Raw genomic sequence first — 27,317 nt, forward strand, 5'->3', positions numbered from 1 at the left:
CTGTTTAACTCCTTAGTGACTGACCTATTTTGCGACTTAATGACTAAGCTATTTTCTTTGTTTTTGGGGTACATAAAATGTGTAATATATAACTTTTATTAATTTATTTGGGGAGGGGATCGGAATGGGATTTTTATGGCATTCAGCATGCAGAACAAATAATGAAATGACATTATTCTGTAGCGCAGCACAATTTCAGCAATAACAAGTTTAGGGCTTATTCAGACGTGCGTATATCGGCCGGGTTTCCCACCTGGGTTTTCTCACCCGGCCAATATACGCTGCCCCTCTCTCCAAGGGAAGGAGGCGGGACGGGCCAGGAGCAGTGCACTGAGCTCCCGCCCCCTCTCCACCCCTCGCCACTGTTTGCAATGTTCTGCCCCGCTCCACCCCTCCCATTGCAAACAGGGTTGGAGAGGTGGCAGGAGCTCAATGCACTAGTTCCCGTCCCGCCTCCACCCCTTGCAGAGAGGGGCAGTGTATATCGGGCATGAAAAACTGACCAATATACGATCGTCTGAATAAGCCCTAAACTTGTTTTTTTTGTGTGTGTTTTGCTACTTTTTTACACTCAAAACCTTTTTTTATTTTTTATTTCTCCATCAACAGAGCTCAATGAGGGCTTGTTGTTTGCAGCCTGAGCTCTAGCCTTTATTGATCCCGGTTTTGGGAAAGTATTACATTATATCACTTCGTATTCCATTTTTTTCTAGAGGCAAGACTAGAAAAATCTGCAATTCTGGCATCTTTTTTTAATTTCTTTTTTTATGGCATTCACAATGCAGTATGAATAAGATGTTAACCCTTTCCAATCCACTGTCTGACCACTGAAGACATTATGATTTAAGGCTGTATAGCTCCGATGTTGGAAGACGTCTGTCGGGGTTCTCTTACTGTATATTGCCAGCCTCTCTGCTGTCAGAGCCTATCCAACGTGTCACCTCATGCAGTACTGGCTTCAGCCAGCATATAGCGCTGTTGTATAAAGGCAGAAAAAGAGTAAGCCCCCCTAGGAAAACCAGGATACAAATTGGACTGGAAAGGGTTAAATTAATTCTGCGTATCAGTACAATTACGTCAATGCCAAATATATACCAGGTTTTTAAAATGTTTTGCTACTTTTTCACACTTAAAAAAAAAAATCCAGTATTTTTTAACCTCATTAAGCAGTTAATACAGATGTTAAATTGCAGCAATATTACAGCTGTCTGATAGGTAAGTTTCCAGTGACTCCCCATACACAGGAATATTCAGCTTAGGTAGGCCCCAGGCAGACAGCTCTGGTGGCGGTTAATGTATCGAGAAACAACATGGAATCTTATGCTTTAATAAAACTTTACCAAACTCTTATAAATACCCGTCACAGACACCAATATTGGATAAAAAGGCCGCGATGTTTATTAACGGGGTTACAAACATTGGGGAGGAATGTAACCAATAATAACCATAACACTTGCTGTAAACTCTGTTTTACAGACCCAAGTTTATTAACCAATCAATAACCATAACAGTTCATGTAAACTCTGTCTTACAGACACGAGTTTACCACCACCAAACTCTCCCCAAGTTTACCTGCCCACCCGCCTAATGCGGGCGACAATCCCCCACCAGGCCATGACATCCACCTGCCCCCCCCCCCCCAACAAACCGCAGCCTCCTCAATCATCTACACAACTCCATATTAACAATATCCAACGCAATCTCTGACAAGTATACTATAACACTCCTATGGAATCCTGGAACCAAACCTTCCATATCAGCATGTCTAAAAAGGAAAAATCCACCCCTGGCATGAGCTTTTTTACTACCTGGTTAACCCTTCTCTGAATTCTCTCGCTATATCTAAACCTCGGCAATGACATAATAATTGAGGAACAATATCTGAAAAAACTATTAGGTAAAGTGTAAAATTAAAACATCAGGACAAGGCCCACGTGACTGTATACATGAGTTCAGCCATTATTCCACTCCACCTCATACCTCTACAACCGCACCAAAATATTTCAAACTGTGACCTGTCCAATAATACATTTTCAGAATAACAGCGATCCGCTGCCCTTGTCCAGGCCCAGTACACAAAGGAGTGTCCAACAATCCATACAATACTTTTCTGAATTCCTAGAATGAAAACAGAATTAGTACACCATATTCTTGGGCATATGTACAACCTAAAATGAGATGACCCCCACCACACCTATAAACAATTTTAAGCACCATTATACATTAAAAGCGAGATAATGACTGTCCATCTTCCCTGTCTCCCTGAAAACAAGACAGGGTCTTCTATTAATTTTTGCTCCGTAAGATTTTACTTTTGCCATGTATAGCTGCCTGGACACTATTTAGATTGACTTTTTTAATTAACTGTAACTAGGGCTTAATTTTGAAGTAGGGCTTATAGTGCAAGCATCCTGAAAAATCCTGCTAGGGCTTATTTTTGGTGTAGGTCTTATTTCCATGAAAACAGGGCACGTGGATCAACAAAGAACCTGGTGCTTGTGGGCATAGACACATAAACGCCTGCAAATTCCTAACCGGGCATATATGCTCATGCAAATTAGCAAACAAGAGAACCCACACCCGTTTACCCATTTTGTCTGTTTTTTTAAATTATTATAAAGCTACCATGGTTTGACACATGCTTAACGCCCCAAAGGCACATCTAAACAGCTGTATTCCATATGCTGATCTACACACTTCAGGCAATACTTTTACCAACTTCTCTAGTAAGCTAAATGTGGTAGCAGGGCCTTACAGCCCCATATCAATTGCTTTACATGAAAAACAGAATAAATACCGTAGGTACCAGATTATGCCATCTTTGAAAGAAAGCAATACCTTCAAAACTGAGCTATATGAGCACTGCATCCTAAATTTGACATTGCTTCCCTAAATTGTTGCATCTGCAAACAAGACTATGAAATAGCAGCTGCATTGATCTCACACTGACCATCTCTAATGCTCAATAACATGTTATGTCTTAAACATAACCTGACTAGCATACGAACTAACTCCTGCCGACCAGCTTTTACCAACAATCACTCCATAACCATTATCCACTGATGTCAGCACCTAATGATAACTCATCCACTTCCACAAACCCCGATTGCCAAGCTGACTGACCATTAAAAACTGTCAAAAATACTAGACACCCGCGATACATGGGACTTCCAACCACACATAACTTGCGGGAATACCTGCGACCAATAATCACCCGTGAAGCAAAAACGTACTGACCTGCTAGCTGCTGCAACTCCCTCAATGTAATCTTCCTTTTTACGTAATGTCTGACTAATTAAAGCCGTTAAACTATACACCATTGACTTTTGCAATTAGAAAAACCATCTCAACACTATCAATTTGAATACCTAAAAACTCCAACAGAATACATGGCCGTACCATTTTTTCCGTGCGCCAGCAGCATCCCAAAATCCTTCATCCCGACCACATACCCTCTAAAACGTGTGCACACCCTCATTACCCTGATGCCCCATAAACAAAGAATCATCTAAGTAGTGCATCACACCTGCATCAGGAAATTCCTTCCTCCCCCACCTACTCTAAAAATGGAATAGTTCAAAAATAGTTCAAAATAATAACCGGATGCCTTAACTCCTCGAGATGAGCGAACACACTTGTCCAAGCTTGATGCTCGTTCGAGTATTAGGGTGCTCGAGATGGCTGGTACTCGAGTCGAGCACCACGCGGTACTCAAGTCAATTTAATTTTCCTTCTCTGCATGTTTAGCACCTTTTATTAGCCACTAAACATGCGGGGAAGGCATTACCACTTCCTGCTGAGACGTGCCAGCCCTCTGCCCGCCAACAGCAGTGAGTGGCTGGCGAGATCAGGTGACCGCCGAGTATTAAAGCTGTTGTCGTCCATTACTCACCTCACCTTTTTTGGCTGGCTGGGAGCAGTAGTGCACCAATTTTTTTTTCAAGCATCTAGGCCTGTACAGAGCATTTCACATATACCATTCTCTGTGTGCGGTCAATTAGCCAGAGTTCTCATCGCTAAACAGTCCGCTAATTTTTTGGGGGGCAGTGCAGAGCATCTCACATCTCCCATTTGCTGTGCGCGGTCAATTAGCCAGAGTTCTCATCGCTAAACAGTCTGCTAATTTTTTCTGGGGCTGTGCAGAGCATCTCACATCTCCCATTTGCTGTGTGCAATCAATTAGCCAGAGTTCTCATCGCTAAACAGTCCGCTAATTTTTTCTGGGGCAGTGCAGAGCATCTCACAATACCTTTTCCTTGTGTGTGGTGAAGTAGCTGCAGTTATCGGCACTATCCACTGGGTTAGTAGTTTTCTGCCCCTGTGCAGAGCTTCTCACAATACCTTTTCCTTGTGTGCGGTGAAGTAGCTGCAGTTATCAGCACTATCCACTGGGTTACTTTTTCTGCCACTCCATACAGCCTCTCTTACGGTATCTACAAGTCTCTGTGAGCAGTAAATTAGCCCCAGTTCTCAGCGCTATACAGTGGGTTAATTTATTTGGTCCCTGCTCTATCCTTTATCCGACATGATGAGGAGTAGGGGTAAGGGTCGAGGACGCAGACGCGGGCGTCCAAGTGAGGGTGTGAGCACAGGCCGTGGTTCTGGGCGAGGTGAATCACAGCCAGCTGCTGAGTGATTAGGAGAGCGCCGCGTCTCTCCGCTCCCCAGCTTCATATCACAATTTGCAGGTCCGCGTGGTAGACCTTTATTATAAGCACAGCCGTGCAAGCAGGTCCTGTCGTGGATCGCGGATAACGCGTCCAGCAATGTATCGAACCCCCAGTCGTCCATGCAGTCCACTACTACCGGGCTAGGGACTGCACCTCTGAATCCTCTGGCTGCTCCTCCTTTCTCCCAGCCTCGTCACTTTAGGAAAATGACAGATTCTGAGCAAATCGTCAGAAGAAAAAAGGAAGGCGCGGCGCTCAAGCAGGAAAAAAACCCAATGGGAAGCTAAAGATCAAATTAATGATCTTTAATATCATAAAATTTTGTACAATATGTTTCGGCACGAACACTGTGACTTTTTCAAGTACAATGAACATAGATTACATCGTTTAATATATAAGTAAAAACAGGGACTTATATTCTCAAGCCGCCAATGGTCGATAGTCGGGAGGCGTCCGGGATGTGTGTGGACCACTTCTCGGTATCGTGACGAGCAGCGTGACGTGAGCACGCACGCCTGATACGCACATTCCGTCCTGGTGGAACGCATACATCAGAACCTCCGGATATTGTGCCAGTATAGTTGATTTCAACAGAAATTGCTGATCTAGGCAGAGCATATGTTTCACTGGATGCTAAACACATCCTTGATGTCTAAAGTATACTATGTTAGAAATGTATAACAAATATATAGTATTCGAATATTATTGCACTTAATGAAATAAATATTTAAATATTTGAATGTATCCAGTTGTATTATTGCGCATATAAGCATAGTGAACTGGACACTGAGGTGGAACATTGCCCTTGTAATTGATATAGAAATACTTGCGAACAGCATACAAATGTATAAATATAAATAAATGAATAAATCGATATCACAATGTCAATTTATAACTATAATGGTAGTCATAAAATGGATCATGAATAATTATAATTAAAATAATAATAATAATCATAATCTATTAGCAGTCTCGAGAGAAACCTCAAAAATGTTGAATAGATTCTGAGCAGGCAGACTCCCTGGAACTGTTCTCGGGTCCCTGCCCTGAGTGGGAAAAAACGGTTCCTCACCCACCTGAGGAGTTTGTCATGACCGATGCCCAACATTTGGAAATTTCCCAGAGTCTGGGTGATGAGGCTGGGGACTTCCGGCAACTGTCTCAAGAGCTTTTTGTGGATGAGGATGATGAGACACAGTTGTCTCTCAGTGACGTTGTTGTAAGGGCAGGAAGTCCGAGGGAGGAGCGCACAGAGGATTCAGAGGAAGAGCTGCTGGACGATGAGGTGACTGACCCCACCTGGCTTGCTACGCCAACTAAAGACAGGGCTTCAGAGGGGGAGGCAAGTGCAGCAGCAGGACAGGTTGGTAGAGGCAGTGGGGTGGCCAGGGGGAGAGGCAGGGCCAGAGCAAATAATCTCCCAATTGTTTCCCACAGCACCCCCTCACGGCAAGCCTCCGTGCAGAGGGCTAGGTGTTCAAAGGTGTGGATGTTTTTTAGTAAGAGTGCGGACGACCGACAAACAGTGGTGTGCAACCGGGGAGTCACCACTACCAGCCTCACCACCACCAGCATGCGCAGGCATATGACGGCCAAGCACCCCACAATGTGGGACCAAGGCCATTCACCGCCTCCAGGTCACACCACTGCCTCTTCCTCAGGACTGGTCACACCACTGCCTCTGCCTCAGGACGCAGGCACGAGCGCCTCCCAGCCTGCACCCACACCCTCACCTCCACGGTCATCCACTGCCTCCAGCAATGTCTCCCAGCACAGCATTCAGCTGTCGCTAACACAAGCATTGGAGTGAAAGTGGAAATACGCCGCCACCCACCCCATACACAATCTTTAAACGTGCACATTGCCAAACTACTCAGCCTGGAGATGCTGCTATAGAGGATAGTCGAAACGGAGGCTTTCAAAAACATGATGGCGGCGGTCCTGCGCTACTCGGTCCACAGTCACCACTATTTTTCCCGGTGCGCCATCCCAGCCCTACACCAGCACGTCTCCCACAACATAAATCGTGCCCTCACCAACGCGGTTACTGGGAAGGTGCACTTAATGACGGACACGTGGACAAGTGCTGGCGGGCAGGGACACTACATCTCCCTGACGGCACATTGGGTGAACTTGGTGGAGGCTGGGACCGCTCATGTGTTACCCACACCAAGGATAGTGGGTCCTACCTCGGTGATGGTTACTGCGTCGTATTATGCCAACTCTTCCAAACCCTCCCCCTCCTCCTCCTCCGCCACCTCCACTTCTCAATTAAGAAGTGTGAGCACGTTGCCAGCAGTCGGTAGCGTGCGGGAGCACAGCGGTGGGGAAGCGTTAGCAAGCCGTGCTGAAACTAATTAGCTTAGGTTACAAGAGGCACACTGCCCCACAGCTGTTATAGGGTTTGACCAAACAGGCCGACCTCTGGCTTTCGCCACTGAGCCTCCAACCGGGCATGGTCTTGTGTGACAACGGCCGTAACTCTGGTGGCAGCTCTGCAGCTTGGCAGCCTCACACAAGTGCCATTCCTGGCCCACGTGTTCAATCTGGTGGTTCAGCGGCTTCTGAAAAACTACCCCCACTTGTCTGACCTGCTCGCCGCGTGTGCGCACATTTCTGCAAGTCCACCACGGATGTTGCCACCCTCAGGACACTGCAACATCGGTTCAAGCTGCTAGAACACCGACTGCAGTGCAACGTGCCCACTTGCTGGAATTCGACGCTGCACATGTTGGCCAGGCTTTGCAGCGTAGAACAATTGTAGAATACCAGCTGCAACATGGCCGACGGAGTGGTAGCCTCCACAGTTCTTCACAGAGGAATGGGCATGGATGGCAGACATCTGTCAGGTCCTCGGAAACTTTGAGGAGTCTACACAAATGGTGAGCAGCGATGCGGTCATTATTAGCGTTACCATCCCGCGGCTTTGCCTGCTGAGAAGTTCGCTGCTAAGCATAAAGGCCGACACTTTGCGGTTAGAGCAAGACATGGGGAATGACAGTATGTTGCTTGATAGCCAGACCACCCTAACGTCTGTATCTCAGCATGTTTTGGAGGAGGGGGAAAAGACTGCTGGCCACACTGCAGAGGGTACCCATGCTGTTTCCCTCTCATCTGTTCATCATGTATGGGCTGAGGAGGAGGAGGATCATGAAAGTCATCCTCCTAGTGAGGACAGCGATGTGTTGCGTACTGGGACTCTAGCACACATGGCTGACTTCATGTTAGGCTACCTTTCCTGTGACCCTCGCGTTAGACACATTCTGGCCAACATGGATTACTGGGTGTACACCCTTCTTGACCCACAGTATAAGGAGAACCTTTCCACTCTCATTCCCGAAGAGGAAAGGGGTACAAGAGTGATGTAATACCACAGGGCCCTGGTGGAAAAACTGATGCAAAAGTTCCCATCTGACAGCACTAGCGCTAGAAGACGTAGTTCAGAGGGCCAACTAGCAGGGGAGACGCACGGATGAGGCAGCATATCCAGCGCAGGTAGGGAAACACTCTCCAAGGCCTTTGCCAGTTTTATGGCTTCCTAGCCTGACTGTGTCACCACTCCCCAGTCAAGGCTGAGTCTGAGGGAGCACTGTAAAAAGATGGTGAGGAAGTACATAGCCGATCGTACCACCATCCTCTGTGATGCCTCTGTTCTATACAACTATTGGGTGTCAAAGCTGGACATGTGGCATGAACTTGCGCTGTATGCCCTGGAGGTGCTGGCCTGCCCTGCCGCTAGCGTCTTATCAGAGAGGGTGTTTAGTGCTGCTCGGGGATCATCACAGATAAGCGTACCCGCCTGTCAACTGACAGCGCCGACATGCTTACACTGATTAAGATGAACAAATGCTGGATTTCCCCAGACTTCTCCACTGGTGGAAAGCAGCGGATCCTAAAGATTCTTTTAGCTGCAACAGGAGAAATATGCATCCTCTCTCTAACCCAAAAAAGGAGAGAAGTAGCTTGGTCTATCCCTTTTGGATCTTACTCCTCCTCCTCCTCCTAAAACAGCATATCATCATGCTGAACTGCCAATTTTTCTGTGGGCCAAATGGCTCTTTTAAAATCAACAACAACAACCTCTTTCTTTAAAAAATGTTTATGGGTTTCACCTGCCCTCGGGGTAAACCAATTTTTCAGGGGGACACTTGTACTGTTTGTACACCAATTTTCAGGCATTCGCCTATTCTCTTAGCAAAGTAATTTTTCCGGCCTTTGCCTATACTTTTTAGGTGTTCGCCTATACTCTTGGTACACAAATGTTTCAGGTGTTCGCCTATACTCTTGGTACACCAATGTTTCAGGGGTTCGCCTATACTCTTGGTACACAAATGTTTCAGGGGTTCGCCTATACTCTTGGTACACAAATGTTTCAGGGGTTCGCCTATACTATTGCTACAGAAAGGTTTGAGGGGTTCGTCTATACTCTTGCTACAGAAAGGTTTCTGGAGTCCGCCTATACACTTGCTACAGAAAGGTTTCTGGGGTCCGCCTATACACTTGCCACAGAAATGTTCTTCCGGGGTCTGCCTATACTCTTGTTACAGAAATGTTTCAGGGGTCTGCCTATACACTTGCCACAGAAATGTTCTTCCGGGTTCCGCCTATACACTTGCCACAGAAATGTTCTTCCGGGGTCCGCCTATACTCTTGCTACAGAAATGTTCTTCCGGGGTCCGCCTATACTCTTGCTACAGAAATGTTTCAGGGGTCCGCCTATACACTCGCTACAGAAAGGTTTGAGGGGTTTGCCTATACTATTGCCACAGAAATGTTTTTCCAGGGTTTGCCTATACTCTTGCTACAGAAATGTTTCAGGGGTCCGCCTATACACTTGCTTCAGAAAGGTTTGAGGGGTTCGCCTATACTCTTGCTACAGAAATGTTTGAGGGGTTCACCTATACTGTGGGTGCACAAAGGTTTCCCGGCGCGGTGTTCAGCTGTCTGGCACAAATACACTGAATGACTTGGGTAGGGCGCAGAAGGCTTTCCCATTGTGGTGTTCGGCAAACTGACACATATGAAGAATGAATTGGATAGAAGTGTGGGCAGAGGCCAAGGTCCTGGGCGGGGTGAAACTCTGCCATGTTTGGGTACTCTGATTTCTTTATATTTAATAGTGTCCCTGGGTTTCAGGGGCTCGCCTGTGCTGTGGGTGCACAAAGGTTTCCCATAGCGGTGTTTTAGCTATCTGGCCCAAATACACTGAATGACTTGGGTAGGGCGCAGAAGGCTTTCCCATTGCGGTGTTCGGCTATCTGACACATATAAAGAATGAATTGGGCAGAAGTGTGGGCAGAGGTTGAGGCCCTAGGCGGGGTGAAACTCTGCCATGTTGGGGCACTCTGATTTCTTCATATTTAATACTGTTCCTGGGTTCCAGTGGCTTGCCTGTGCTGTGGGTGCATAAAGGTTTCCCAGCGCGGTGTTCAGCTATCTGGCACAAATACACTGAATGACTTGGGTAGAGTGCAGAGTGCAGACAGCTTTCCCATTGCGTTGTTCAGCTATCTGACACATACACAGAATGAATTGTGTGAGGACGCATGGGTTTCCCATAGCTATGTAACTCACGGCACCTTGGGTCACACAAGGTGGAGGCTGGGACTGAGCCTGACCCTGGGCCCATTCACATGCTTCCCACACAGAGGATTGCGAGTCCTACCTCGGTCACAGTTCTCGGGCCTATTAAGCCACCTCCTCCTCCTGCTTGGGATCTGGGGATCAGCGCTGGTCGACATGTATTTGCTCTTGTGTTACCACAGTTATCTAAAAGACTGGTTTGGACCAATCATAGGAAGCGTAACTGAATTAATGAGACATTTACAGCAGTACTAGCATCCGAGTCCGCTTTATGCCCACGATTGCTGAGGGTGTGGGCAGAGGCCAAGGTCCTGGAGCTGTGGGGGGCAACTGCGCCAGGTTTGCCCCGTGGAATTTCTTCGTGGTTCATCCAGTCTTTGGAGCTATAAAAGCAACCACGACTGATTTAATGAGACGTTCACACCAGTACTAGTATCTGAGTCCGCTTTATGCCCATGGCTGCTGAGGGTGTGGGCAGAGGCCGAGGTCCTGGGAGAGGGGGGGGGGGGGGCGGCAACTGCGCCAGGTTTGGCCTGTGGAACTTCTTTGGGGTTCATCCCGTCTTTGAAGTGATGAAAGCAACTGACGGCACATTGGGTCAACCAGGTGGAGGCTGGAACCAAGTCTGACCCTGGGCCCGCTCACGTGCTTCCCACACAGAGTATTGCAGGTCCTACCTCGGTCACGGTTTCTCGGGCTTATTATGCCACCTCCTCCTCCTTGGGGTCTTGGGAACAGCGCTGGTCGGCATGTATTATCTCTCGTGTTTCGTGTTATCACAGTTATCCCAGATACTGGATTGGAGCATTCACACAAAGCATAACTGATTTAATGAGACTTTCACAGGGTCATTGTATACCTGTGGTGGCTACTTTTGCAATACCTCCTGCTTCAAACCAATCTTTGGTGTTAGTATGTGTTGCTGCATTGTGGAGATGTGTAGAAGTACTGGCATCTGAGTCCCCTTTATGCCCAGGCTTGCGACTACTGACAATTTTGTGACGGAGGTGGCACGGGATTGGAATTATGATCGTACGTCAATTTATCATCAATTCTCATCAGCATTGTGGGCTATCGCCCACACTTTCAAATTGGGTCGCTGCCAGGCCCTGCCAACCCTCTGCAGTGTGTGTCTCCAGGTTTCTCCTCATCCAGTACGCACTTATAAATAGACGTGAGGGTGGTGTGGCTATTAAACCAGCATGTGGCATGAGGGCAGCTGAATGCTGCGCATGGAAAATTTTGTGTGCGCTGTGGACGCAGGCTAGTGCGGGGGGTTGGACAGCAATGCCAGCATGTAACCCAGGAGAAGAGGCAGTGGTGTCACCCACAGGCGGTGATTGGCCTTGGTTGCAGGTAGTGTGGAGCTTAGCAAAGATGTGCCAGCGCGTATGCCTTGCTGCTTATGGTCTGTCCCAAGTAAATTGTTAGGGGGGTGACCGCCAGACTCTTGCCCCCAATTTGTCTTAATTGTGTGACCTGTGAGCCTCAGATGCAGCCATGCATGCTGCCCCTGCCATTCCCTATGCGTTTCTATGGTGTTTCTATGACTTTCTGATGTTTTCAGGTGTTTCACACAACCTCCCCCATGCGGAGCATCGGTCAGCTTGAAAAACGAGCTCTCGAGCATTACGAAAAGTTCGGCTCGAGTAACTAGCACCCGAGCATTTTGGTACTCGCTCATCTCTATTAACTCCCATTGGTAACGCCATGTCAAAATAAAAATAACCCTCAAACTGAAACCCAAAGAATTAAAACCCCAACAAATAAGAAGCCATCCAAATAATGCATTACCTGACCAAAGTGCTATGATAAGGGCTTATTTACACAAGCGTACATCGGACGGCGTTTTCACGGCCGGCTTATATACGCTTCCATCTGAGCAGTCCTCCCTCACCAGCTCTCTGCTTCTCCTTCCGTCCGAGTGGTTTGCAACGCCAGTGGGTGGGATGGGGTAGAGCTAAGCTCCCTCTCCCTCCCTCGCCCCTTGTCCATAGCCAGCAATGGGAGTGGGCGGGACAGAGTGCAGTTTAGCCCCGCCCCATCCCATTGCAAACGCCGGAGTGAAGGAGAGAAGCAGAGAACCCGGGAGGGAAGAGGGAAACTGCTTAGATGGAAGTGTATATCGGCCGGCCATGAAAGCACCGGCCGATATACGCTCGTGGAAATAAGCCCTGAAGCCAATGCAGAGTCACATGATGCATATCTTAATAACAGCAACTCTGGAGCAACCTCAACATTCAGAGAAAATTGCTTTTGGTAAGATAAATGATAAATCACCAAGAGGAGATAGACTCCGTCTTTGGTATCACCTCCCCTTTTTCAATTTGAAATTTCCGCCATTAAAGGTATCAAAATGACTGGCAACTCTGCCCTCATCTATTTCCTTATCAATTTAACTACCTCAGAATAGGAAATAACAGAAATTAAATTATTAACCCCTTCACAGTCAATTCCCTTAAACTCATGCACACATAAGCCATATCGGGAGCCTTCTTTAATGAGCTGGGCCTACTTCCAATATGATAGCCTCACCGTCTTCTTGCCTTTTGGCAGAAAATTCTCTTTTTTTCTGGATGCAGGAATTTTGTACTGATTTCTGACTAAAACAGCAATAAATGGATGAGACCGGCACAATATGAGCACTCATGTCACTACCTACAACTCTCCATTTACCTTGGTTCCCATTAAATGTTAAAGCACACCTTTTCACATCCCAGGTACTGAGGTCCCCCAAAGATGTCTAAAATCCACTTAATTACACTGAGGTAACACCAACATCCCTGTAACAAATATTAAAGATCTGTTTCCTCCAGTCATTAAAGGGGTTGTCCCGAGGCAGCAAGTGGGTCTGTACACTTCTGCATGGCCATAATAATGCACTTTGTAATGTACATTGTGCATTAATTATGAGCCATGCAGAAGTTATAAAAAGTTTTATACTTACCTGTTCCGTTGCTGGCGTCCTCGTCTCCATGGTGCCGACTAATTTTCGCCCTCCGATGGCCAAATTAGCCGCGCTTGCGCAGTCCGGGTCTTCTGCAGTCTTCTATGGGGCTCCGTGTAGCTCCGTGTAGCTCCGCCCCGTCACGTGCCGATTCCAGCCAATCAGGAGGCTGGAATCGGCAGTGGACCGCACAGAAGAGCTGCGGTCCACGGAGGAAGAGGCCATCTTCAGCGGTGAGTAGAGAAGTCACCGGAGCGCGGGGATTCAGGTAAGCGCTCCGGTGAGCTTTCTTTACCTCCCTGCATCGGGGTTGTCTCGCGCCGAACGGGGGGGGGGTTGAAAAAAAAAAAAACCCGTTTCGGCGCGGGACAACCCCTTTAACCTTCTGATTCTTTATGTGAAAGTAATAGTTATAAAATTAAAAGTAACTATAAACCAAATCTGATCAACACCAGCAGCCTTCTCAACCTCCGGCTGCTAAAGACTCCAAGCAGTGCTCAGTGTTACCTCAGAGCTAACAGACTCCTAGCAGTGCTCAGTTACCTCAGAACTGACAGACTCTATGCAGTGCTCAGTTACCTCAGAACTGACAAGACTCCATGCAGTGCTCAGTTACCTCAGAACTGACAAGACTCCATGCAGTGCTCAGTTACCTCAGAACTGACAAGACTCCATGCAGTGCTCAGTTACCTCAGAACTGACAAGACTCCATGCAGTGCTGTTACCTCAGAACTGACGGATCCAATGCAGTGCTCAGTTACCTCAGAACTGACAGACCCAATGCAGTGCTCAGTTACCTCAGAACTGACAGACCCAATGCAGTGCTCAGTTACCTCAGAACTGACAGACCCAATGCAGTGCTCAGTTACCTCAGAACTGACAGACCCAATGCAGTGCTCAGTTACCTCAGAACTGACAGACCCAATGCAGTGCTCAGTTACCTCAGAACTGACAGACCCAATGCAGTGCTCAGTTACCTCAGAACTGACAGATCCAATGCAGTGCTCAGTTACCTCAGAACTGACAGATCCAATGCAGTGCTCAGTTACCTCAGAACTGACAGACCCAAATGCAGTGCTCAGTTACCTCAGAACTAACAGACCCAAATGCAGTGCTCAGTTACCTCAGAACTGACAGACCCAAATGCAGTGCTCAGTTACCTCAGAACTGACAGACCCAAATGCAGTGCTCAGTTACCTCAGAACTGACAGACCCAATGCAGTGCTCAGTTACCTCAGAACTGACAGACCCAATGCAGTGCTCAGTTACCTCAGAACTGACAGACCCAATGCAGTGCTCAGTTACCTCAGAACTGACAGACCCAATGCAGTGCTCAGTTACCTCAGAACTGACAGACCCAATGCAGTGCTCAGTTACCTCAGAACTGACAGACCCAATGCAGTGCTCAGTTACCTCAGAACTGACAGACCCAATGCAGTGCTCAGTTACCTCAGAACTGACAGACCCAATGCAGTGCTCAGTTACCTCAGAACTGACAGACCCAATGCAGTGCTCAGTTACCTCAGAACTGACAGACCCAATGCAGTGCTCAGTTACCTCAGAGCTGACAGACCCCATGCAGCGCTCAGTTACCTCAAAACTGACAGACCCCATGCAGCGCTCAATTACCTCAGAACTAACACACCCAATGCAGTGCTCAGTTACCTCAGAGCTGACAAGACTCCATGCAGTGCTCAGTTACCTCAGAACTGACAAGACTCCATGCAGTGCTCAGTTACCTCAGAACTGACAAGACTCCATGCAGTGCTCAGTTACCTCAGAACTGACAAGACTCCATGCTGTGCTCAGTTACCTCAGAACTGACAAGACTCCATGCAGTGCTGTTACCTCAGAACTGACAGATCCAATGCAGTGCTCAGTTACCTCAGAACTGACAGACCCAATGCAGTGCTCAGTTACCTCAGAACTGACAGACCCAATGCAGTGCTCAGTTACCTCAGAACTGACAGACCCAATGCAGTGCTCAGTTACCTCAGAACTGACAGACCCAATGCAGTGCTCAGTTACCTCAGAACTGACAGACCCAATGCAGTGCTCAGTTACCTCAGAACTGACAGACCCAATGCAGTGCTCAGTTACCTCAGAACTGACAGACCCAATGCAGTGCTCAGTTACCTCAGAACTGACAGACCCAATGCAGTGCTCAGTTACCTCAGAACTGACAGACCCAATGCAGTGCTCAGTTACCTCAGAACTAACAGACCCAATGCAGTGCTCAGTTACCTCAGAGCTGACAGACCCCATGCAGCGCTCAGTTACCTCAAAACTGACAGACCCCATGCAGCGCTCAATTACCTCAGAACTAACACACCCAATGCAGTGCTCAGTTACCTCAGAGCTGACAGACTCCCAGCAGTGCTCAGTTACCTCAAAATTGACAGAGCCCATGCAACGCTCAGTTACCTCAGAACTGACAGACTCCAAGCAGCGCTCAGTTACCTCAGAACTGACAGACCCAATGCAGTGCTCAGTTACCTCAGAGCTGACAGACCCCATGCAGCGCTCAGTTACCTCAAAACTGACAGACCCCATGCAGCGCTCAATTACCTCAGAACTAACACACCCAATGCAGTGCTCAGTTACCTCAGAGCTGACAAGACTCCATGCAGTGCTCAGTTACCTCAGAACTGACAAGACTCCATGCAGTGCTCAGTTACCTCAGAACTGACAAGACTCCATGCAGTGCTCAGTTACCTCAGAACTGACAAGACTCCATGCTGTGCTCAGTTACCTCAGAACTGACAAGACTCCATGCAGTGCTGTTACCTCAGAACTGACAGATCCAATGCAGTGCTCAGTTACCTCAGAACTGACAGACCCAATGCAGTGCTCAGTTACCTCAGAACTGACAGACCCAATGCAGTGCTCAGTTACCTCAGAACTGACAGACCCAATGCAGTGCTCAGTTACCTCAGAACTGACAGACCCAATGCAGTGCTCAGTTACCTCAGAACTGACAGACCCAATGCAGTGCTCAGTTACCTCAGAACTGACAGACCCAATGCAGTGCTCAGTTACCTCAGAACTGACAGACCCAATGCAGTGCTCAGTTACCTCAGAACTGACAGACCCAATGCAGTGCTCAGTTACCTCAGAACTGACAGACCCAATGCAGTGCTCAGTTACCTCAGAACTAACAGACCCAATGCAGTGCTCAGTTACCTCAGAGCTGACAGACCCCATGCAGCGCTCAGTTACCTCAAAACTGACAGACCCCATGCAGCGCTCAATTACCTCAGAACTAACACACCCAATGCAGTGCTCAGTTACCTCAGAGCTGACAGACTCCCAGCAGTGCTCAGTTACCTCAAAATTGACAGAGCCCATGCAACGCTCAGTTACCTCAGAACTGACAGACTCCAAGCAGCGCTCAGTTACCTCAAAGATGCTACCATTAATAAAACACAACTGTTAACAAGACAGTAATTCCCCATCATCACCCCTGAACTAGCCCTTTCTTTACAGCCCAGTAAGGGTTAACACTGACACATCTAAAACTGACAAATCTACATTAGGGGTCCTCACACAACAGTTCCCACGTCCATCCCTCCATGAGCCAAAGTCAGGAGCAGAGAGAAAGTGTAATGGAAAGATTTGCATGTCCTCCCTATTTTGTACCCACTCCCGATTCTGGCCCACAAAAATCCGAACACAAAAACCACCACGCAAAATCGCCCCCCGCTGGTACACAAGCTAAATCCCTATATACACCGGGTCCAGTAACCAGGTATACCACCTGGTTACCAGGGGTCTCACCATCTTGTAGAGCTTCACCTGTACCCTGGACCTGCAGCAGCACAGGACTTTGCAGATGTGCTGTCACCATTTTGTAGCACTTCCCCTGTACCCTGCAACTGCAGCAGCACAGGACTTTGCAGATGTGCTGTCACCATCTTCTAGCGCTTCCCCTGTACCTTGCAACTGCAGCAGCACAGGACTTGGTGTTGGCATCTGGTGGGCACTGTTCCTGCTGGTATTTTCATCTGGTGGGCACTGTTCCTGCTGGTGTTGGCATCTGGTGGGCACTGTTCCCGCTGCCAGGTTACAGTTGCCTCCTATCAGATGAAGGTATAAGGTGGCTCTCTCCTTCCGCGTTCGCTGGCGGCTTTCTACTGACAAAACTTCCTCAGATACAAGTGTTCACACAATGTCTTCTGCCTGTTTAGCGCTCCTCCTGGCCCGCGCTTCTGACGGGTCTTAAAACTGAAGCGCAGGGGATTCCACACATCTGTGAAGCTATTCCTCATCGCCCGCTTCATCCGCTCCGACGATCATCCGCTGTAGAAGGTCCTCTATCTTCACAGAGGGTCTGAGGCTGTGAAAGGAATTGTGAGAGGAGCTGACAGGAACAGGGAACTGTCACTTGGATGCTGCTTCCTTTTCATCTCTGCATCTTCATATATCACTGCTGCTCCTCCCAGCTTGTTCCTCTGGGCCTATCACCAGCAGCTATAAGGCCACCTGATTTTGCCTGACAACGATAGTCCTGTTCCTGCCATTTTCCTTTGGCCAAGTGACTGCTGCTGTCAGTCACTCCATCACTGGGCAGAACTCACTCTCTTCCTTCTCATCTGACCCTGTAATGACCTTTGTAACATATTTTGGCAAACCAGAAAAACCCTCCATAGAAGGTGACATATCATCCATCCATCTTGTACCTAAAGCTCCCAGATTCCATGAGGCTTTCTCTCCTAATTGTCCGTAAAGCCTTCCAGGGGACGGGATGTTGAGCGACCCCCCCATAGACATTAGCGACTTTGTCTGGCAATATCGTTATCGGTGGGTTTAGATAACTAATCTCTAAGGCCAACTTCACATTGGTGTAAGCACAATTGTGCATGCGTTAGGGCTCCTTCACACTGGCAAGGGCGATATCTAGCCTTATGCAGTGTTATTATGCCCAGTGCGGGGCCTAATAACACAGGGATGAAGCACCACAGACAATACCTGCGTCATGCCCAGCCCTCATAGACCCGGCACTAAGAATATATAGCTGTCAGCCATTTCCGTCCAGCTTTGCTACATCTGCTGCAGTAATTGAGTTTACAGAGTATGGTCGTTCTTCAGTGGGGTCATCATCCAGCATCCATAGCTTCTATCGTATACAAGGTACAATGCTGTAGTGGTTTGTCCCGTTTTATGTAAAGGATCCTAAAACCTACATACTTACAAAGTAAATTGTGTTCATTGATGTTACTTGATTTATTGTTAATGTCTTGCTTTTTGTTTCAGGGATGGGTGCTACTCCTTACTATGTGCGCAGCAGGAATCGGAGGCACTTTCCAGTATGGTTACAATCTCACTATCATCAATGCACCTACAGTTGTATGTATGCCGATGGACCTTCTTTCATAACTTTTTTTAGATTAGTAAATTACTATATTGCACTTATTTACCCTTTTTGCACTCAAAATTTTTAAAAAGCCATAAAGTATGTTCACATGGCGGATTTTGGTGCTAAAATCCACGCCAAATCCATGTCCCATTCATTTGAATAGGAATCTGCGTCATTGCAAATTTTTCCACTGTGGATTTGAAATCTGTATTTCAAAAAAATGAATCACTTCCTCATATGGATCCACGTGGAATCTGCGTTGGAAATTCCAGAAGCAGATTTTGCCAATTCACAAGGGCTCAATGCAGGGGCTTAGCTAGAGGCTCATGGGCCCGGGTCCAAATGTTTAGCTTGGGGCCCCCCTCCAGACCCCTCCACCCCCCACTCCTTTTCACAGCTACTCCTTTTACATCACTTTTAGCAATTTTTTAAAATTCCCCATCAATGGGTCATTAGTAATCAGGATTTGCCAGAGTTTTAAAGCATCCAGAACAAAAGCCTCAAGACATACTGTGCTTCCCCAAGAAAGAAAAATTTATACATATAAAGTTATATATATATACCTTGTTTACCCCCCATGCCCCATCATACAGAGCACCCCTCGTTCTCCCCTCACTCCCCATCACACAGGATGCCCCTCATTCTCCCCCCACTCCCCATCACACAGGACGCTCCTCATTCTCCCCCCCATTCCCTATCATACAGAACACCCCTCATTCCCCCCATACTCCCCATCATACAGAACACCCCTCGTTCCCCCACTCCTATCACATAGGACGCCCCCTGTTCTCCCTCCCCCACTCCCCATCATACAGAACGCCCCTCTTTCTCCCCTCACTCCCCATCACACAGGACGCCCCTCATTCTCTCCCCCCCATTCCCTATCATACAGAACACCCCTCATTACCCCCCACACTCCCCATCATACAGAACATCCCTCATTCCCCCACTCCCATCACATAGGACGCCCCTTGTTCTCCCCCCTACTCCCCATCATACAGAACACCCCTCTTTCTCCCCCTCCCCCACTCCCCATCACACAGGATGCCCCTCGTTCTCCTCACCCCACTCCCCATCATACAGAACCCCCTCCACGCACACTCCCCATAATACAGAACACCCCTTGTGTCCCCCCACTCCCCATCACAGAGGACGCCCCTCGTTTTCCTCACCCCACTCCTCATCATAAAGAACACCCCTCGTTTCCCGCCCACTCCTCATCATACAGAACACCCCTCATTTCCTGCCCCTCCTACTCCCAATGACACAGGACGCCCCTCATTCTCATCCCCCCACTCCCCGTCATACAGAACACCCCAGTTTCCCCTTCCACACTCACCATCATATAGAAAACCCCCCGTCCCCACCCCACTCTCCATCATACAGAAAACCCCTAATTCCCCCCCCCCCCCAACTCCCCATCACACAGGATGCCCCTCGTTCTCCTCCCCCCACTGCTCATCACATAGGATGCCCCTGGTTCATTTCCACACACTCCACATCATACCAAACTCTCCTCGTTCTCCCCCCCATCACACAGGACATTCTGCTTACTGACCGCAGAGTTCATTTCACTAAGGTCTCTGCGCAGGCTGGCAGCTTCTCCTGCACACCAGCGCTTCCTCCCGGACCTCCACTCAGTCTCCTCCCCTGTCTTGTTCTCCTGCACTGAGATCATCAGGAGGGGAGGAGACTGAGCGGAGGCCCCGGAGGAAGTGCTGGTGTGCAGAAGAAGCTGCCGACTCGTGCACAAACCTTAGTGAAAGTAACTCTGCGGTCAGTCAGCATGTGGAAAGGAGGTTGTCTGTGCCCCCCTGGCTTAGGGGCCTTGTCACAATCGCGACCCCTATATGTACACAAGTGGCTCAATGAATGTGCAAATCCATGACAAAATACATAGCAGAAATATGTGGTTTAGTTGCGGTCTTCTGCTGCACTTTAAGAGGCGGAATCCACATGGCAAAATCTGGATTCCGCCATATGAACATATCCTTAAAGGGGTTGTCCCGCGCCGAAACGGGTTGTTTTTTTTTTCAACCCCCCCCCCCCCCACCCGTTCGGCGCGAGACAACCCCGATGCAGGGACCTAAAGAAAAATCCGCACAGCGCTTACCTGAATCCCCGCGCTCCGGTGACTTCTTACTTACCGGCTGAAGATGGCCGCCGGCATCTTCTCCCTCGGTGGACCGCAGGGCTTCTGTGCGGTCCATTGCCGATTCCAGCCTCCTGATTGGCTGGAATCGGCACGTGACGGGACGGAGCTACACGGAGCCCCATTGAGAAGATAAGAAGACCTGGACTGCGCAAGCGCGTCTAATTTGGCCATTAGACGGCGAAAATTAGACGGCAACCATGGAGACGAGGACGCGAGCAACGGAACAGGTAAGTGAATAACTTTTGATAACTTCTGTATGGCTCATAATTAATGCACAATGTACATTACAAAGTGCATTAATATGGCCATACAGAAGTGTATAGACCCACTTGCTGCCGCGGGACAACCCCTTTAAAAGAAATAAATAGAAGATTTACAACACATTCATTTTTTCATGTTAAAAATTAAATGTTTTTTTTATTGTCTCCATCAGTGGAATTACTTGTACATTGCTAACTATAACGTTAGATAATGTTGTATTTCATCATTGAGTATCACATACGTTTTATTAGAACATTTTATATTTTCTTCGCTTTACAGCACATTCAAAAATTTGTGAATGACACGTGGCTAGAGCGCTATGGTTCCCAGCTGGACAGCTGGGTAATAACTCTTATCTGGTCCGTAATAGTCTCTGTGTTCCCACTTGGTGGCTTCTTGGGAGCACTTCTGGCAGGTCCTATGGCTATTAAGCTGGGAAGGTAAGGTGCATTTTAATAATCAATGTATTAAGTAACGTTCGTTATTAGATGCGTGTCTCCCCTCCAACTTTCCATCCCTTGCTACCTGTGTCTGATATTTTTCTATCCATCTTGGTTCCATCATAGTTTCCGTCCCTGTGCAGTTCTCTGCATAAAAGGCGGAAACCAGGATGAAATAACACTGGAAAGACCCTAAGCAATCATATGTCAGTACTGACAAAATGCGCAGGATTTAAATAACACACACTATACTAAATGGCCTCATTTAATTTTGCTTTTGGTAGATATACTAAATCTGTCTAACACATTCATACTTATTTAGCGGTATAAAATCTTGACATGAGTTTCTCATACTTTCCTGTTTCCCTGAGACTTTGAATTTCCTTTTAGTACCCGTACGACAATGTGTGATGTTGCAGTTAGGCTGCCAAAGTGTTCTGCCAGTGATAGTTCTGACTATTGCCTTTGGTTGGTATATATAGAGAATACATTGGCTACTATCCTGTTATATAGTATCACATAACGCAAACTGCTGTTTTGCTTCTTGTTATTTTTAATATGAATCGCTATACATATGTGTCATTTTCTATTATTATCTTATTTATCATTATCTTAATTTTGCAGAAAGAAATCTTTGCTGTTTAATAATCTCTTTATCATAATTTCCGCAATATTTTGTGGACTCAGTCGCTATTCCAAGTCCTTTGAAATGATCATACTGGGGAGAATCCTAGCTGGTGTGAATTCAGGTGAACACAGTTTTTTTCAGGTTTGTGAGACTGGAGTTTTTGTGGTGTTTTTTTTTTTCTTAGCCAAAGTCAGGAGTGGATTCAAAGGGAATGGGAAATAGAAGAAAGGACTTATACTTCTCCTTCCTGCTGCATCTACTTCTGGTTTGGGCTACAAAAAAACTGGATCAAAAACTGCACTTCCAATGTCATCAAAACTGCGTGTATGGTTGTAGCCTCATAGTGACAATTCACACTTTTTTGTCATTTACGTCTCTCAAGGAGTCAGCATGAATATTCAACCTATGTATCTTGGAGAAAGCTCCCCCAAGAAACTACGTGGCACGGGAACTATGTCATGTGCAGTCAGCACTACTATTGGGCTGGTAATGGGGCAAGTGGTAGGACTCAGGTAACATGGAAATAAGTGAAATAAACGTTTTTGAGAATGGATAATGTGTCTTGTATAATTACTTACAATGGTTTTCAGAGTTATTTTTTTTTATATTGGTTTGGGCCGCCTGTGCCGGATACTATATAAAAGTAATTTACTCACCGCTTCGGCACTTCAGCGCCTTGGAATCTGACAGGTGATGTCACCAGGTCAGAGGGCCAAATACCTGTCACATGGGCTTCTAATTTAGGCATGATGACGTCCCTGTCGAGACTTTTCTTGGCTGCTGCATTCACATGAGTAAACAACCCATGTGACCTCTAATAGGGAAATATTCATGTTTTTTTTTTTTTTATACCTCATTCCCCCACTGCCAACAATTTATAGAATAATCGTAAAACCCGTTTAAAGAAGATCTGTCACCAATTTTCACATGTCAATTTTAGTAAGTACTTTTATTTCTCTTGAAATTACAATCCTGGAACGTATTTTCTTAGAACTCTGATAATCTTACAAGAAATTTATGAATAAGTTGACATTTGGGTGTTATCAGTTGGGGTTTGCCTTACACTGTCCAGTCAGTGCTGATAGTGTCATAGTGTGAAGGGACACAGCCATCTGACAAGGGGAACGGTAACACCCAGTTGTCAACTTATTCATCAGTTTCTAGGAGGAATAACAGAGGAATGCAGAATGCAAACTTCTAAGAAAAGATGCTCCAGAATTGCTTTTACAAGTATTTGTTAAAACATACCTGTCAGAAGTGGTGAGAGGTCCTCTTTAAATGTCATCTATTTTGTACTCCTTAGGTTACTTTGACCTCTAGTTCTGTAACTAGAAGGTTGTACAGGGCAACATTAATTGCTTTGCAATTCCCTGGAGCGTTGCAGGTTATTATCTAATTGATCCCATTTGTAAAGAGTGTAAATATAAGAGTATATTAAGGAATTGTAATTCCTTAATGCAATCTTTGATATGGCTCCAAGTGAGCATCACGTCAAATGCATGAACGCTCATTTTTTGGCAGCTTTCTCTGTTTAAATAGAAACCATAAGATGTGTGTTTTCAGTGACATCCAAATAAGGGATATGAAACAATACCTCCACAGCGCCACCTATTGGAAGGCAGCAATACCTAAAGTCAATGTTAAACTCTATACAAGCCTTGCAACAAAGACCAGGAATTGAAAGCAAAGCCAGACTCCATGTACAGACAGCTGTTTCAGGGTATTTGCCCTTCATCAGTGTACCGTAGGAGTCTGGCTTTGCTAATGAGAGGCTTGGGACGGGGGTCAGAAACACTATCTTTTCTCCTTAGCGAGAGCACCTAGACGGTGAGTGAAGAGACTGAAAGGCCATTTACGCTCCTAATTTAGGTATTAGGAATTTAGGACTTTAGGTATTGCTGCCTTCCAATAGGTGGCACTGTGGAAGCATTGTTTCATCTCCCTTGTCTGCATATTATCCAGAGGAGCGTAAATGGCCTTTTAAGCTATGGATTACAATGTGTAGTATACATTTAAACATAACAGTTTACCAGAATGTCCTAATGGCCATTGAAAGAATCTAATATAGTAAACAATGGCTCTTATGAAAGGGTCCTGCCCTTGCTGTATGTTCCTTGAATGAATCATTCAGTGCAAACATGTGAACACTAGTAGAAATTCTAGATAAACTCCAGAGCCTTTTCTTTTATTTGTAGATTGACATTTAGACAACAATTCTGGAATGATACTGTTTACTGGTTGTCACAGATGATGCCCAAGTTATTAATTTTGTATCTCATTTTAGGGAGCTATTGGGCAGTGAGGAGGTATGGCCTATTCTTCTAGCCAGCAACGTGTTTCCAGGTATCCTACAACTGATGCTTCTGCCTTGGGTTCCTGAAAGCCCTCGATATTTGTTAATTGATTTGAAGGACAAAGATTCCTGTGAAGTTGGTAAGAATTTTGTCAATAACTAGTTGAAAATTTATAGGTTGTACCATTTTCATACCAGCAATGTCTCATAACTCTGTAGTCCTGTTTGCTGAACTTGTTATTCTGTCCAGCTTTACGTCGGCTTCGGGGCAACTGTGATTTGAGTAAGGAGATGGAGGAGATGATGGCGGAGCAGACTGCTATACAAGAGCAGAAACCAAAGAGTCTTTGTGAGCTTATACGGGAGCCATCCCTGCGACGTCAGGTTCTCACCATAGTGGTTCTCAGCAGTGCCATGCAGCTCTGTGGTAATGACTCGGTGAGACAAAACATGTCCTGTCTTTTATACTTATTAATATTCAGCAATCCTAATCTTCCATTCAATTTTTCACTACTTTAGCATCACTCCCAGGGGCGCAACTATAGGGGATGCGGTTGCACCCGGGTCCAGGAGCCTTAGGGGGCCCATAAGGCCTCTCTTCTCCATATAGGGAGCCCAGTACTATGAATAAAGCATTATAGTTGGGGGCTCTGTTAGCACTTTTGCATTGTGGCCCAGGAGCTACAAGTTACGCCTCTAATCACTCCTCAATATTACCTCTTTTGTTTTCCTAGATGTATTTCTATGCATCTTATATATTTCAAGCAGCTGGGATCCCCTCGGAGAAGATACAGTATGTTGTGATTGGTACGGGAAGCTGTGAACTCATCACTTCAATCACTTGTGTGAGTAGTACTGCATTGTGCCATTCCCACTTAAGCTCATTTTGGATTACAGTATGTCCCAGGGTTTCACCTAAATTCCTGAAAACAGGATTTAAACTGAACCCTGGGACATAGGTTGAAACACTCTGTGAACACAGCATAAGGATATGTTCACATGGCAGAAAATATCACTGTGAAAATTGGTGGCATTTCAGCAACAAATAGAGCATACTGCAGATTTAAACATTTATACCATAACTATTTATCGCTGACCATTTTTCTTGCTGCAAGTCCATGGTGTTAAATCCCCATTCACTTACACTGTACTGTACATTGTAGGTGATGTGCAGCTTGCAGTCTGCAGCTGAAATTCCACAGCAATTCCCAGAGCACTAATCAGCTGATCTCTCTCATGAACATACACAGGATCAGCTCTCTCTCCCCTTTCCTCTTTCACAGCCTGTGTAGCATGGCCACACCCATTCAGTACTACACAACTATCTCTCTTCTTCTCTCTAAGCAACTGCTGGTTCTGCCCCCCCCCCCCCCCTCACTGTGATAAAAGCGGAAAATTCACCCAGAGTAAACTACAGCCCTCTGTAATAGTAGCTTTCTCTGCTCTACTTTCTGTAGTCCTAATCTTCTCCATCATTCCCCTTCACTGTCATACAGCCCACTGTAATAGCTCAGTGAAAATGCAGTGTATGCACATTCACAACAGGGGAGCTGACTAGAGGAGGGGCCAGTCAGTTGACTAGAGCGCTATGGATCAGAGCTGGACAGTTCCCCTTTCTGTAATGTCCAGACAGTGTAGCCAGTGTTCCTTTAACTTTCAACTTGCAAACTATGTCTCTAACTGTGTCTCTAAGAGCATTCAGTTCTTTTTCTATCCTTTTCCTTGTTTGTGCTAGGCAATGATCTCTTGGCACCCTAATCCTGAGACTGGAGTAGTCATTAAAACTGGCATTAAAAGAAACCACTCGTATTAGTTGTTATATTAGTTGTGTTAAACTGTTTCAATTTTACAAATTGTTTTATTGTTCTTGATTGATTTTTGCTTTGCAAACAGCCGAACGTTTATAAATCTGGCTAATCTGATTTGCTGGGGGAGTTGAATAGATTTGATTGCAATATATATATATACTGTATGTATATGTTAGACATAGAATTAAATAATATTGCTAATATTATTATGTATCTAACCATTATTTTATCTTCCAGACTTTAATCATTGACCGGGTTGGACGTCGTGTGCTGGTGATGGGAGGGTACAGCTTGATGTCTGTGTGGGCAGTGGTTTTTATGGTAGCCTTATCTCAGCAGGTACAAGCCTTGTGTATTCCTTCAAACCCACTAGGGCAAATGATAATAACTGGTGCATTTTTTTTACCTTTCTGATTTTTAAAAATAAGAAATCCATGTTAAAGTTAGATTTGTATTAATGACAAGCTATCATAGTTACGATCGTTCATTCTTGCAATTATCTGCTAAAGTAAAACCACTGTAACAAGCGCTGATTGACACGCTATAATGTTGGTTGGTGCTTGTTAAATAAGCAGATGTCTGCCAATGTAAAACCACCTTTAGATTTTATGATTGTGTACATTAGTACAAAAAGACATGGAAGGCCGGGCTGCCATGGGCATATGATTACCATGTATTACACATACGCTGTGCCCCGTGTGATACGCAGTAACTCGCAGGTCATCAATAAGATTGACTTATGCAGTTCTGGTCACATTAGCGTGTCGGAATTGCGTAATATGCGAGCGCAAAAAAGAAGGGAGCATGTCCTATTTTGCCACATGTATATATATGCGCAATAGAGCCAAAAAGAAAAAAAAACAGCCAATATCAAAACTGTATACAAGCTCATATAAAGCTGTTAATCAGCATGTGGATGTAGGTGGATCAGGACTTATAAGTCTTCACAAGCATGTACTTGGCTTTTTATACTAAAATGCGCCATGGTATAATCTATATAAATATAAATCTATATTGTATATGCCAGAACTCTGAGCTTTGCCATCCTGGGCTACTCATTATACAGCATTATAAACCTAACAGATGCACTTTAGGTTTATAATGACAGTATGGAAACGTTGCTTTGTTAACAGATACGTAGACTGTCAAGTTGTGGTGGTCACATGTATAATATAA

The 27,317-nt window shown here is 46.2% G+C and overlaps 2 protein-coding genes across 3 annotated transcripts in view; one reads left to right on the top strand and one right to left on the bottom strand.

The window, feature by feature from the left end:
- DERL3 (derlin 3) overlaps positions 1–27,317 on the bottom strand; it is a 154,946-nt gene that overhangs the window by 76,982 nt on the left and 50,647 nt on the right. The gene's annotated exons all lie outside the window — the stretch shown is intronic.
- SLC2A11 (solute carrier family 2 member 11) overlaps positions 1–27,317 on the top strand; it is a 36,138-nt gene that overhangs the window by 1,423 nt on the left and 7,398 nt on the right. Inside the window, exons 2-9 of the mRNA XM_066603538.1 lie at positions 18,454–18,546; positions 21,252–21,412; positions 22,037–22,161; positions 22,423–22,552; positions 24,325–24,473; positions 24,584–24,771; positions 25,068–25,178; positions 26,379–26,480. Of these exons, the coding sequence (XP_066459635.1) occupies positions 18,454–18,546; positions 21,252–21,412; positions 22,037–22,161; positions 22,423–22,552; positions 24,325–24,473; positions 24,584–24,771; positions 25,068–25,178; positions 26,379–26,480 (1,059 nt within the window). The remainder of the gene's footprint in view (positions 1–18,453; positions 18,547–21,251; positions 21,413–22,036; positions 22,162–22,422; positions 22,553–24,324; positions 24,474–24,583; positions 24,772–25,067; positions 25,179–26,378; positions 26,481–27,317) is intronic.

This window comes from Eleutherodactylus coqui, chromosome 5, assembly GCF_035609145.1.
Source record: "Eleutherodactylus coqui strain aEleCoq1 chromosome 5, aEleCoq1.hap1, whole genome shotgun sequence".
NCBI classification, from domain to species: domain Eukaryota; kingdom Metazoa; phylum Chordata; class Amphibia; order Anura; family Eleutherodactylidae; genus Eleutherodactylus; species Eleutherodactylus coqui.